At 38.8% G+C, this 15,208-nt stretch overlaps 2 protein-coding genes across 4 annotated transcripts in view; both read left to right on the top strand.

Moving 5' to 3' along the window:
* The window catches only part of LOC121965812 (uncharacterized), a 31,730-nt gene that overhangs the window by 2,787 nt on the left and 13,735 nt on the right, over window positions 1-15,208 (top strand). The window lies entirely within an intron of this gene.
* On the top strand, window positions 635-14,486 carry LOC121949149 (OX-2 membrane glycoprotein). Its single transcript, XM_088083328.1, has 7 exons — window positions 635-1,268; window positions 2,000-2,113; window positions 2,203-2,523; window positions 4,022-4,351; window positions 9,651-9,935; window positions 10,717-10,818; window positions 12,320-14,486. Exons 2-7 carry the CDS (start codon window positions 2,032-2,034, stop codon window positions 12,325-12,327), a joined length of 1,128 nt encoding a protein of 375 aa, XP_087939454.1. The 5' UTR covers window positions 635-1,268; window positions 2,000-2,031; the 3' UTR covers window positions 12,328-14,486.

Raw genomic sequence — 15,208 nt, 5'->3', positions numbered from 1 at the left:
ATAAATTATGAAAATATAAAGTTTGGTGTCTAATTGGAGGACAAAAAAGAAGAATTGGGGATCAATAATTATTTTTGAAATCTACTTTATTCCCAGATGTCGTTTAATGAAAACTAGACCTATATTTACTGCATTTATAAGTAAAAAAAAACAATAACAAAATAACTATAATGCTCAAACATTGGAAAGGACCTGTCTTCATGAATATCTGTAAACCTTAATTCCTAAATGGGCACCTATGTTTTCTTTTTTCTTTTTTTTTTGTCTCTCATTATTATTTATTTCTGTCTTGTATGTATTTCCTGTCTGTATTCATAATGTCATAGGGCCATGTCATAAGGTCAAAAGAAACTAATAAATGTATTATTGTTATTATTATTATTATTATTATTAGTAGTAGTAGTAGTAGTAGTAGTAGTAGTAGCAGCAGCAGCAGCAGCAGCAGTAGTTACACTAATAATAAACTACAAACTTACATAACAAACTTATGACCACAGGAGTCTGTCATGGATATTTTCTACCAAATAGAGCTTTTGGTTATTTCACTTTTTTTTTTTTTTTTTTAAATCTGTAGACTACACTACTAGACAAGTGGGAGCTCTTCTCCACTTGTTTGATTTTAGATACCTGCTGAAATAATATTTCACTTACATTTTTAGTTCATTCATTTTACTTAAAACTAATTTTTTGCAGTGCTTACCTGTATTTATTTTCGGAGATTTGATGTTCTTTTCTATGACAGATTTCTTCTTCTGAACGCTAAAGTTGCAGGGCAGTAGTACTTCTACTAAACTCCTGTTTTATTGATTTTATCTCTCACTGCAACATGATTCTGCATTTGAATTCCTGAAGCCATTCATCCACATGGCAAACAGAATAACAGCAGAATAAACGGGACAATTACTCTACATCACATTTTAAAGCTTAGAAACATGAATCAAACATTCTTTCCGAAATCTCCACCACCGTCCCTCAACGCAATACACACGAATTGACACTCGAGGGCGTCTTGAGCCGAAAACTTCGCCTCCTCGCCGGCGCTGAGGTGCTCCTGCGCGTCCTCTGAGCTGAAGTGCGGAGCTGCCGCCGGCTGGTGTTCATTGTGCAGCTGCTGCTGCGCGGAATAGAAAACACACGGAGGAGTAAAAATAGTTCCTCGCTCGGTTTGGATGTGATGTTTCCAAAGTCTGCTGGGTCATAAGGACGGGCGAGATGTTGCAGAGGTAGAACATCTTAAACGGTTGGCTTCTGGATAAGGAGAAGTAGAGGTGAGAGTCTCAATTTATATATTAAAGATAATGCAAAATGTGTCAGATTGTTCAATTCTCAGTTTTCTTGATTGAACAGATGATTTAATTAAAAAACAAAGTGGTACTGTGATATAACTGCTATGTATCTTTCTTATGTATTTAGCTAGAATGGGTTTGTATTTCTGATTTAAGTGAGTTGCAAGTGTATGACTTAAAACCCTCCTAGAATCGGTTTAGTCAGTAATATGGAGGAAAAAAAACTATTCAAATGTTTAAACAGCTCTGATAACTTCCATACTACCGCTGGATAACTGGTCTGTTTCTCTTATTAAAATCTTTAAATATTTCATATTATAACATGGCATTTTTGGATTTCATCCCACTGAATTGTTTTTTTTCTGAACGTTTCTCGGCAATTAAATATGTTAGACAGCATGTTGTGACCACAGGGGTTGAACTGACTCTGGGGCAGGTCGGAAATTAGCACCAGCCACCATGCAAATGCTGGTAAAATATGCAAATGGATACTAGATTTGCTTGATTTACCAGCCAAAAAAATAACAATGATGCTCTATTGAGTAGATTTTGGAATTCACCAGCTACATTAGCAGGTGGAAAAAAGAGTTAATGTACAATTCTGCTCAATTCTGAAAAATCCTTGTATTACTGTTGGATGGTCCAAGTTTTATGAGGGTATGGGTTTATGTTGGGCTAACTGTGATAACTTGTGAAATTTCCCCTCACCTCAGAACTGCTCTTCCTCCTCCCTGTTAAATGAGCGATGAAGATGATGATGAGCCAGAACTCCTGCATGAAAGGTCTGCAGCTGTGTTTTCTCTTACTGATGGTGGGAAGACTACAGGGTGAGTCTGCCATGCTGAAAAAAAGAGAAGAGAACTCATGTCACATCAAATTATAATGTTTATTTTTTAAATATCGGTGGATGTTTCAGGCAGGGTAACGGCACCAGAGCGTCTGGAAGCTCCTGTGGAGAAGCCCTTCACTCTGACTTGCAGTGTTTCAAGGGACCGAGGTGAGACTGTGAGGCAGGTGCGATGGCTGGACGGCCAGAACCAGACCCTGCTGAGCTACCAGCCCGGCAACAGAGACAGTGTGAGCGGACAGCAGTACGTGGAGCTCGCTCCCTCCCCAAAAGACACCTCGGCTATCACCATCCGCAGGGTGGGCTTCCGTGACGAAGGCTGTTACACCTGCATCTTTGACATGCATCCATCCGGTTCGAAGCAGGGACAGACCTGCCTCACTGTTACCTGTGAGTAAATGAAAACAGCTTTGGTTTTACGAATGAGAAAGCAGTGTCTGGTAACATAAGAATTTGTTACAGTTTAGACAAACTGTATCTCAAACCCTGAGAGTTCATAAGATCACTGTGATTTCAGCCTAATGCAGTGTGATGTACAGACACAGTTTCAACAGACAGTGACCCCTCATTTCCTGTCATCTCGCTGCTATTATCAAGAAAATAAACTTTGGTTCTTGTGTCTCCACTGCAGCATGTAAGCAAAATTAAGAAGCCAAGGTGTGCTTGAGTGCCAGAAATGCAATGATGAAGCAAAAAGAACAAGATGTTGGTCTCTGAGAGCCTGTTTATACCTGGTGTTACCATTCACAAGTGGACAGCTTTAAATCCGTCTGATCAGTATAAGAATGCATCTCCACATGTGTTGAGCGACCACTTGTGGTCGGATCACACTTCCCCCCTTTATATGCACATAAATGCGGACATCTTTTCTGTTTGCAAAGACCAAATGTGTGTTTAGCTGGCGGTAGGGTAGTCGAGCTATGCACACATACACGCACCAATATGTTTGCCTCAAGGAGACAGATTGCAGGAATGGAACAATTTTGCAGTTGTGAGTTTGTTGGGACAGTTTACTCAGGCAGACATTGAACCCTGACAGGAGAGATTCAGATTAAACATTTTTTAACTCATTTGACAAGCCAGGAAGTGACTCTGCAATTGTAACACAGTAATGGAGGTCGTGAACCAGGTGGGAGAAACATCCAACTTGTTGACACATTAAAAGGAAGAGATAAACTGAGAAGCTCAGATATCAGACACTGAATCTGATGTTCTGACATTAATAGGGTTTTCTGTTTGAATGTGAGATTTTTTTTAAAGTAATTGTGTGATATAAAGTTGCTACCAATTTAAGTGAAGAATTACATTTCTATTAAATTAGCTGAATCTGTCACGTTAGATTTGCAGCCAACAGTTTGTTGACATCTCTGCAGTGAAGGATATTATCGGTGTTAATTACAAGTTGGAGGCTGACACAGAGCATCCCTCTCTGCTGCTCGTAATTCAATTTCAAAGGACGTTACATGAACGTGGTATAACTGATTTTGGATGCCTGCCCTTTGCGCCCGCCCTTTAAAGTAAAACAAAAACAATTCTCCAGCAGACTCCAAGGACAGTTAGTCCTCCCAACAACCTCAATATCAATCTGCTACGGGGATTTACTGAGAAAATATGTGAATATAGATGTCCCTAACCTCCAAACACAAGTTGATGAGCCTGCTGAGGCTCAGCTAGTCATGTTAATAAAGAGCTGTGGAGCAGTGAGAGAAGGAGGGCTCAGTTTCTAAGCAGAAACAGCTGTTGCAGATTCCAGTGACTGGTTTCTGTTTGGGTGCTTCATATTTCTGAAAATTAACAATGTCCCATTTCTTCTGTCTCCCTGTTCTTTTTCATATCTTTTCTCCTCATCTTTCACTCTGTCTGGATATTGGGCTCTTTTTACCCACAGCGCATATCACCGTTGATAGAAACAAGACAGCAGTGAGCGGCAAGAAGGCGTCCCTCTCGTGCTCCTATGGTTTGCCCGAAAAGGTGCAGCAAATCACGTGGACACACACTTCTGCACAAGGAGACCACACAGAGGTGGCCTCCTTTGCAAAGCGGAGCGACCCCATGATAGAGCCACAGTTCCAGGGGAGAGTCTGGCTGAGTGCCTCCCTGTCCGACAGTCGGCTCACCATCCAGCCTGTCGCTATCCAGGATGAGGGTTGCTACACCTGCCTGTTCAACATGCATCCCGAAGGACAGAAGAGCTCCACAGTTTGCCTCGCCACATATGGTAAATTTCTTTTTCCCAGACTCTGTTGTGGTGGATTATTTTAGATTACACTTCATTGAAGTATGGCCCACACAGAACAAATGTGTTCATCTAGGAAGAGCAGGTTATTTTTAATTTGGTGGAAAAGCTATTTATCAGTCAGTGCTTTGGTTGTTATAAGGAGTGACATTTGTGTTTAGTGTAGGAATAATGCCGCAGGGCTGGATTAAAGTGTGAAATGATCCCTTCACTAGTGTAACTCCAGTGTAAGAGAACCATCCTTGTCTGGTGCAAAAGCGCTTAAAAAAGTAGGCCCGAACTTTTGCGGGGAAATGTGCTTTCTTGTTGAGAGTTAAAGAAGACGATCAATACCACTCACATGTTCATGCATTAAATATGAGCGCACCACCTGCAGCTGGTTATCTTGTCTTAGCATAATGACTGGATAAAAGAGGAAAAGCCATCTTGCACAAATTACAATCCAGAGAGACAAGTGAATGAAGCGCTGATAACTGTTTAATACATATTACAAGTTTATTGATTAACAGATGTGATGATTAAGATTTGACTGAAAATCGCTGGCTCTTGGACTCCTGAGGGAGATTTGTTATTGAGGTGTATCTGAGCAGCAGCAAGATGGAGTCCAGACACTGGTGGTGGTGGCTGATGACTCTGAGACTGATGGCCGATGATGCTGATGAATCTGCGAAGACTAGGCAGTGATGAGGAGGTGGAGAGCGTAATCATATTTAAAGCACGGAGCAGTGAGATGGAGGGCTAACAGAGCAGGTGTGTCACTGTGATCAGCTGATAGAGCAGCTGATGTCTGAAAACTTTCAACTAACACATCAAAAAATGATGACTGACCATGAATGCAAAGAGTGAATAGCAGATGGTATTAGAAATAAATTACTGACCTAAGCATGCAAAAGTCTTTCTGACTAAATTTCGCTTAGAGTTAGAGAAAAAAAAAATCCCAAGATGTCAAACTAATCCTTTAAGTTCAGTTAAAGGGAATATTTGTATTTCTCCAAATCAAGTTGTCCTCAAATTCTCTGCATGTGACTTCTACGACGCATTCCTCTGCCTTGGCTCAGCAAGGATACAGTGTAATGAAATGTCTGTGAAAACACGAAGAGGAAATTTTGTTCTTAAAAGACTGCAACCCATCCTCTAATCACAAATATAATTTAGGCTTATAGGAGTTAATTTGTTAGTTTGTGAGATGTCCTGTGATTGGAAATCGTGACTTGTTAGTAGCACTACTTGAAATATACAGGGATTTTATAAGTCTTAGTGTGGGGGCCATGGAAATCTGTATGAAATTATACACCAGATTCCATCAAAATAACATGTGTTACTCTGGACCCAAAAAATACGGACCCATTTTTTCATCGCTAGAGCAATGCTTAAAAAATGGCTACAATTTTACTTTATTTGTTGCCAGTGTTACTGTTGTTCCATCAGACAATCATAAGTCTTTTGTTGCTTTGCTTCATCATAGTGTCACTTTTGTTTTAGCCCCACTGACAGATTATTCCTTTTTTAAGAGTGGGGTTTTTGAGGATCCTTAGAGTCTTAAAAGGCACTGAATCAATGAATGGGCATCAAAATGTCTGAAATCAATATTTCGAAGGTCTTATAAATGCACAGACATGGGAGGTGGGATTTTTTTTAAAAAAAATTTGACATTTCATTGGAAAAGCTCAAAATAATGGCCAACTTAAGAAAAAATGATCTTACATTAGTGACAAAATATTCATGTTTTATGTTATAAAACAATTTCCCCTCTGGGATCAATAAAGTATTTCTGATTCTGATAATAAATTAAAAATAAAATAAAATCTGCTTACCTTGAGTGATTGTCAGTAGCTACATGTTTTTTTCCCCTGCAATATTGGCTACTGTAACTGTGATCCTAAATTTCATTGAAAGTGGCATTAAAAGGTCCTAAAGTCTTACTTCCTACTTGCCTTAAGTTGTAGGAATCCTGTATGAGGAATAAGCATGAGTTGTTCAGATGCACATTTAAGCTGGCCTGTAGTAGTGAGTGCATGTTTCCTACAGTAGATGGAGGTGCTGGGAAGGCAGGTTCTTGAGGGGAAAATCAAGGATTCAGACATGCGTGCGAGTGCAAAGAAACTTGACTTGGACTGTAGGAAAGACAGATACCCCGGGGATTTAGACAGGAATGTTGATCTTTTCTTCCCAATTGTAGCTGCTGAATGTTTTCCTGATATAGCAAGGCTAAGCTGTCGGTTGATTTGTGAACACACAAACACAGAGCAGTGTGTCCATGTGAAGAATGGACCATTGGGAAGAATGATGGAGGCAGGGAGTGAGGTCCTGATGCATGACTGTGTCAGTGTTTGCAGCAGACAGTGATTCCCTCTGTGCTTTGTCTCTCTCTCCCTCTTTGCTCAGTTTCCCCCGCTCCCTTTCTCTGTTATCTCAACCAACAGATGTGCTTTTGTTTGAAATTGAACTGTACAGTACAGTAGGTGTTTCTGGTGGTGAAGAACGATTAGCATTAATGTTTTTCTTTTCTTCCTGTGTACTGCTGCCATCAGTCTTCCACCCTCATCATCCCACCGCGGGTGATGTGATGCCTCCTCCTTTATTCCCCATCTCTGACATGTGACAAACTGTGATTTCTAAAACACACATGTGCAAATATTTCCAACCTTAAGTCATAACAATCACGTATGTCCTTAAAATGCAGCAGAATTTAATTGTTTTAGAAAGCTGCAAAACATCATTTAACTGATAAAAAGCAGTGGTGCAGGAAGTATTCAGATCTTTTACCTGAGTAAAAAGTACTAATACGGCACTGTAAAAGTACTACATTAAAGCTCTGCATTAAAGTGTTGCTTACGTAAAAAGTACAATTAGGTAAATTATTCATACTTTAAAAGTAAGTACTAATATAGAAAATAAATAAATAAATAAAACGAAAAGCATAAAATTATCATAATTGAGCTGCTAGAACCATGAATTTATTTTTTTTAATTAAAAAATGACTTGCGATTATCAAAATTGTTGTCAATCAATTGACTAATTGATTCAGCTGGACTTATATTTCATACGGTTTATGTGCAAAAATCTGAATTTGTGAAGCAACTAGTAACTTAAGTTATAAAATAATAGTGAGGTACAATATTTCCCTCTGTATTGTAGTGAAGCAGAAATAAAAAGTGGGACAATATTAAAATACTCAGATTAAAGTAGTACCTCAAATTTGTACTTTAGTACAGTGCTTGAGTAGATGTACCACTGTGAAAATGTAATAAAGGTTCAACACCTTAAAATACATAAATTGCAGTAGCAATAAGAGAGAAGAAGTCAGCAACCCTAAATTGCATATATACTGAAATTTAAGTTAAAGTTTTGAAGCCACAAATTCCAGTGGGTTTAATTTTATGTGTGGCCTGGGCTCAATCCCGCAGCGCCAGAATATGTTGCTTGGACTTGTATCTCTGTTTAGTGTCTGTTTAAGACGATTCCGATGAAAACTCATCCGCATCATTATTAGACACTCAGAGTCACGAACGTAGCTTAAGAGTTTTCAGGTCTTCTTATGATGGATGGGAGGGGAAGTGGATGGGTCGAACAAACAGCGGACTTTGACCCAAGAGGTCAGTATTCAAACAAAGAATATCACATGCAGAGTTTGTGCCTTTTAAAAAATGTCATCATAGTAGTGCCTTGGGCTTCTGCCCAAGCAGCAAAATATCACTAATCAGGTTGAGATCACATCACTACATGGGACAAAATCAACACATTAGATGTCAGTGACTGCAGAAGAATACAGATCCTTTACATCAGGTAGCTAAAATCAATATTTTTTTATAAATAGCTGTATAAAATGACAGTTGGACAATGCGAAAGGGGCTCACTAGTAGTGACATTGATGATCTCACAGAAAATGAGCACCTGAATCTGGGGCTCCCTTTGGCTTTGCAGAGCTTAGAAATATAGTGAGGAAAATCTCTGTGCTTTCTCACAGGTCATTGTGGTTTGGATTGTTATAGACATTTTTAACTGTTGTGGTTTGACCCACCCCGAAATCTGATATGATCCAGACCGATGTTGGATGAGGTTCACCACCCAGAAGAACTCTGGGAAGACGCAGAAACTATGACGGCTGAATATCTGTGGCTGAACGTGCTCTTGCCAACACAAATGTTCTCGTTCCAGTGCATCACATTCCTCACTCAGCCCCGAGAACTGAGAATTGAAAACAGCCAGAGATTTACTTATGGATCTTAAGCGTGCAGGAATTCACATACCTTACCTGATCCAAAGGCTTCAAGGTTTTTTTCCCAGGTTTCATCTTAGCAATTTACTCAAAGACACTGTGAAGATATACAAATACAGGCTAAACTACGATGTGAATTGTGGCCAATTCTGCCTTAAAATAATATGTTTCATATGCCAGACCTCCTTAAGTGTTTGATAGTTGTGTAGTATAATTTCTGGAGCATTCTTATTCATATATTTCATACAAAGCAGCTCAAAAAATGTAAAGAATAATACATAATGCCACCTTAGAAATTATAAGGTTGTATCTGCATTTTAAGTGGTTTTGAGTTGTTGAGCTTCAAAGTTTTGTATTCCAAATAACAAAAATCATATGGATATTTTTGTTTTCTAAAAAGTCATAAAATGCATGTAACTTAAAAAACAAACACACAATATAAATATGTTTTAACAGAATAAGAATATATGGGTAACTCAATTCTGACAGAAATGTTTTGTTTTTTTTTTGTTTTTTTTTAACCTGGCCATATTTTTCCATGTTTTTGTGTCTAAGTGACCAGTGAGATAAACAGTTTTTGAAATTGATCCATTGTTGAGCGAAAGGACTGCAGCTGGCAGCCACAAAACAGGCTACAATTTAGGTCTTGGCAATAATTAACCATCAATGCATGACCAACAAAAGTGTGTGTTTCTGCCGCTCACAGACTCCATGTTCTTTTCATTTCCACAACGTTGTGGTTGACACTTTTGTTGGAGTAAGATTTTTGTTCAGCCCCAAAAACGCTATTACCAAACCCACCAGACTTTTCTAAAATAAACAGTAATTTAATTATTGTAAAACAAACTTGTGTCCAAATCAACAGAAACAAAATGAAACTCGCAAAAATAGCTTGGTCTGTCTGTTCAACAATCACCAGCCCTGGTTTGGTTGAAATAAACCCCTAATTCATCCAGTTAGTGTGAAAATATGCTGGTTCACAAAAAAGGGAAAATAGGGTCCAGGGTCTTGTGTGTAAATGTGTGCCGGTGTTTTGATGCCTTTTCTGTCTGTTTCTCCCAGTGCTGCCCAAACCACAGGTGAGCTACAAAACCATCTCTCCAGGTGTGATCGAAGCCAACTGCACCTCAGTGTCGCGCCCCCCGACAGAGATAGTGTGGAACGTGGAGAGGGATAACCGCACCATGGGCCCCCCTGTGACAACGCAGCTCCCGCAGAGCGACGGGACCACTCTGGTCATCAGCACGCTGACTGTCCAATCAGGGCTGCTGAAAGACGTGTCCATCAAATGCTTGGTGCACCACAAAGGGCTTGAGTCACCAATTGCTGTATCCATGAACACTAAAAGTGAGTTGGGGTCTTTAAACCTTTGCTTCAGTGAAAGCATTATGTCTTTTCCTGCCAAAAGTGCTTGATGTCATCACTTGAGATCTTTTGAGGGGAAAAAGAAGCCTGCTTGTAAAAAATACTAACCCTTTAAAACCTAGATCGACAGCTTTTCTTGGGCTCACTTTTTAAAAACATAGGACCAACTTGACCAACTTGGCACAAAATGTCTCAAAAATTGCATGAACTCTTACCTAAAAATTAAAAAAAAAAAAAAAAATAGAGGAGAGGGTATTATAAAATAATCCAAATGGATAAATGTCCAGAAAACTATATTTATAATTATAATAATTTTATATCATGTGAAAATCATGTTTCTATAAGGTAAGTGTATTAGACTTTAAAAGAAAGCCAGAAGTGCTAAATCATATTTTGTTTAAAACAAGAATCTGTATCAGTTTTAATACAGCTTGTGTTGGGCATGGACGCATTTGCTCAAGTCTCATATATGCTCATATTGTCATGGCTTTAGTTTGCTGATAACCTTCAGCTGACCTTGGCTTCATGAGTCAGGAGTGCACACATTACAGAGATCAGCAGGTAACGCTAAAGATTAAATCTCAAATCTAATCAGAGATGGTCCATAAAAGAGGAGCAGTGTCCAGCCAGTGCAGGCCTCACAGTACTCAGACACACATACCGACACGTATCATGACATTTAATCTGGCCGGGATTTACATGCTGTAGTTAACATGGACGATAATTAAACAGCTGATCAGTTCTCTGTCTTTCTCCCTCCTAGTTGGGACGGCTCTCACCATCTTGATCTCAGTCACCACGGTGGCTGCCCTGTTGGTCATGTCCCTCTGCTTCTGCCTTTGGAAGTGTTTCTTGCGCAAAGAAGGTGAGAACATGTTTGCCAATGTCAAGGCTCGATTAACAAATCACACCTATGCCAACTGATATCCAAACACATGGATGCAAACCGTAACTGCAGTTTGATCAGTCTGCAGAAAAATGCAACTGTGAAGTTATTCTAGTTTAATACTGTTTCTTTCCTGATGTTGCTCTCTTGGCTTATCTGGGAAGTTTCTCCAAATTTACATCCAAGCTACCGGCATTTCTATCAGAAGTCATTTGAAGGTCAATAAAACTTAATTTCTAGGGCTCCCTCCCTGTTGTGGGTTTTGGCAAACTGCCCAGGTGTCTGCAGAAACAATGAAAAGGAACAGTGGGCATTTGGATTGTGCTGCAGCACTGATTGGATCGCCTCTGTTCCACTTTCTTCTGTAACTTGCTGCTTATAGCAATTCTTGCATCTGTTTTTCTAAAAAAAAAAAAATAAATAAGCATGCTTCTGGGGTTTACTTGTTATATATTCGGTATAAATTCCCAAGCACTTTAGCAGGTGCTATAAGAAAGTGCAACTCTTGTGGTTTTAACAAAGTTAAACATTTACTTTGTCAGCATCCACCACTCCCATTAAAAAAGTAGGGGACTTACATAATCACAACTTGGTTTTGTCTTAATCAGTAAACTTTCTAATGCTTTCTCTCATTTTTTAAACTTTGTTGTTGAAAACGTCTTCAGTAGGGGTCAACAGCATTGCCAATTATTGGGGCCGATATTTGGCATTTGGCTGATTATCTGCATTTTATTTTAATGATTGCTGGTAAAATTAATTCTTCAAAAAGTGCAAAGAAAGTATCTGCATGGGAGAAAATGTTTCTTTGTAAAACCTCAGGGAGCTTTTTTTTTTAATGTTTTTATTTAAATTTTCACTTAATTCTACTAAAAACAAAATTGCAGGGAGCTTGCTTTTTATGATGTTAAATGTCTCGGTTTTGTTTAAACATTTGCTTAAGGCATTCAAACAAAGTGTAGTGTTGGAGTTTGATATACTCCAAGTTCTAAATATTAACAGAAAGTTAATATTTCAATCAAATCCAGTTGGTTACAAATATCTATGATTGGTCTCATTTACTACAAATATAAAGGGAGTCACACAACAGACTGTTGAGAAAGGGGCTTAGGAGATTAGTGACATGATGTTTGCTACCTGCACTCCATCTGCACTTTATTTGCATGTCCAATCAATGATTTCTGTCTGTGCATGAAGAAAATCAACCAGGGATCTGTAGGGCACTGCTAACGTTGCAATATGTATTGTACAGAATGACAAGATATCTGCACATCAGCTGATGCAGAGCTCAAACTGGTGCCTTGATAGACAGCAGAGACAGAACTTGCAATGACAAGATCTGGTGCCGTAGCTGCACCAAGCTATGACATCACATTGTCCTTTAGTGAAAAAATTTAAATATGAGAAAACCTCAAAGTTTTAAAAAATATGTATAATGCACCCTTCTATCTTGTGTCAATACTCTCTATGCATTTCTTTTCAGCTGATTAATCTCTCGGATGAGACCAGAGGCTGAAAACAAGAGGCAGCTCCTCTCAGAGCCAACTTTGCAGAATTGTATTCCTGCATCATCATCATCTTGGTACAAAGGGAAGATGTTCTGACACACCTTTTATAGGATGTCAATTACAATCCTATTTATGAATGCCAACTGTACAACGACATTCATCCCTGCTCCTCTGCCTCGCCATCTGACTCTTATATAATCTGCAGGCTCTCCTCACATGAAGGAAATGTTGAGCGGATCAGATTTTTCTCCTTGGCTCTGTAATTGATTGAGTCGATGGCCACACTCAGCAGAGTCACTGTATGGCAAATTAAAGCACAGTTATTTTGCTGTTATAGCATATTGCATGTCTTGAAAATACTTTCCTGTTTGTATTTGTTGTTTACCTGTTCCTTAAAGGAAAAGTCTGGTAATATTGTCTTTTTCTTATTCAACAAATCCCATGAAAAGTCTAAAACCAACAATGAACTGATAATAACGACTATTATCTGACAACATAATCCTGAGTTGTCCAAAAATACATTTATAAGCCACATGATGCACCATGACCGGAACTGTAGTTTATTGTATATTAATCTGCATCTGAATAGTCCACAACAAATGCATTTTTTACCTTGGTTTTAGGTAATTTGTTAAAAACTATAGTGCCTGGAATTTAATTGGCCTTTTTAATGTTGAAATATGTTATTGCCCTGTTTTTAAAGTCATGTCTGATGTTAAAAACACTGCTATTGCAATGCTGCTGCTGCTGCTGCAGGTCACGTGATGCATGTCAAGTACTGCCCCTGGCACAAATAGGAAGTTTTGCAGTGTGTCAGCAGAAGATCACACACAGAATAGGTAGTTATCAATCAAAATTAAACAACTACAATAGGCAAATCACACATGGCATTTTATCATCTTTTGACTGGTATCAATGAAGTGGAAAAAGGATAAACGTTGCATTTCAACGTCCCACACAGGGAGTTGTGTTGTGCTTTTTCTCATGTCGAGCTGCTGCGGGAGCCTGGAAATAGGACAATGGTGTGAAGTATTGCACGCTTAACCACGGCCAATATTGGGGTTGGCGAGGAGTGGCTTTTTTGGCTTGTTTTTCAACCTTTTGTCAGTCCCCAGTCAAACAAGTACTGTAGACGTAGACTTTGATATTTTTTGGTATTTGCATGGGATTTTTTTTGACGATAGGAAAAATACAAAACATCGCCAGCCTTTTCCTTTCAATAACATTAGCTAATTGAAACTTAAGGATTTACTTCTTGTACCTCAGACGCAGGCCTCCATCACTTCTGTGTATTGTTAAAGCTGGTTGGGGATGGGCACGTCCCTGATTCGTTTAACTAAGACGGCTGCATACTTATGTCTTGTTTGTGTAATATCTATTGCAAACTTTTCTACATGTGTTCAAAGTCTGTTTGTGTGTGTGTGTGTGTGTGTGTGCGTGTGTGCGTGTGTGCGTGTGTGCGTGCGTGCGTGTGTGCATGCATGTGTGTGTATATGTGTTTTTGTTAGAGGTTAAATTCCATGGTCAGAGAGCTTGAATCAATTCCCTGAGGAGACCTTTTTGGTACCCCTGACAGGAATGCGTGTCTTGCTGCCTGTCGACATTGTCGAGTCAGGAGAGTCCGTGTGTGAAGATGTGAGTGTACAGATTGGGCTGTAGTGAGTTGGATTAGTAGTTTGATAATAGTTAAATGCCCATGAGAGCTAGACTGTGGGTGTTCATGAACAAAAAAAAACTAATACTCTTCTCATTTAGATCAAAGAGGCACCTGAATGCCTAAAATATGTTATCAGGGTTTTGGGATAGATCACGTGTGCATGTGTACAGGAGCATTTAAAAACCTAAGTTTTAATCTTTTATATCAAAGGATATGACCGGGTGATTTTAGACAACATTACTCTCTATAGTTAAACTATATGCATACAACACTGACTATGAGCTCAGAGGCTTTTCAGTTCAGTTCTATATGTTTCAGTTTCAGAACTTGTTTAAAAAAGTTGAAACAATAGTACCATAATATCCATCCTTGTACAGACAGTCTGATGAAAGAAGAAAAAAAGAAAAGATGCCTTATGACCAGCTATGTAGAGTTAATGTAATGAATGCAACAAACAGAATAATAAAAAATATTAAAAATTGTAAGTTTTTGAATCTTGTCAATTTAAAATCTTGTAACTCTCTCAGCGTTTCCAGCTCATCTTTGTACCTCTCAGAAAAACATAAAATTCCTTTCTGACGTGCCAAATCTTGCTGCCAGATGCTCATTTTTTGAGGGCCCTTTTCATCTCAAGCCAGACGGATTATTGTGGACCTCACATAACAAGAAAAACACACACGTGTTGCACAGTTGTACATTTCTGTTCTGATGTGTTCATAAGTTCTGGGATAACACACAGTATTTATTGGTCATTTTTAAATACACTTGATGCTGGACCTAGCACATTTGGTGCCCTGTGCATCTTGCAAAGTTTTGATACTATTGCATTGAAATATCTAATATCTAATAAAACTTTATAATTTTCACACCTATAACATGGAAAAGTACCCAAAATTGTCCCTGTGGTAGTTCCTGCTGCAATAGAATAGATGTCTCCAGAAACACATTTTGCCATGATAATGCAGGCGCAGACTCACAAGATGAAAACATTACCAACTCTGCTATCAAGGCTAGCATCACGTGTATTTGGTACTCATACTAACCATGTTTTTACCGTAAATAGGGCTGTAGATTGAGGCCACACACAATGGAATCACACCTTCCTGTTTGTATATGTTACATAATATGTGTGTGTCTGCATATGTGTTAGGTGTTGAATTCTCATCACTTGCCTGCATTTTACAACCAGGTCAGTTCATTTGAGTGA

Source organism: Plectropomus leopardus, chromosome 10, assembly GCF_026936395.1.
Source record: "Plectropomus leopardus strain MGB_pleo_1.0 chromosome 10, ASM2693639v1, whole genome shotgun sequence".
In the NCBI taxonomy this organism is placed as follows: Eukaryota; Metazoa; Chordata; class Actinopteri; order Perciformes; family Serranidae; genus Plectropomus; species Plectropomus leopardus.
The sequence above is the reverse complement of the archived record's forward strand: the minus strand, read 5'-3'. Positions and strand labels throughout refer to the sequence as shown.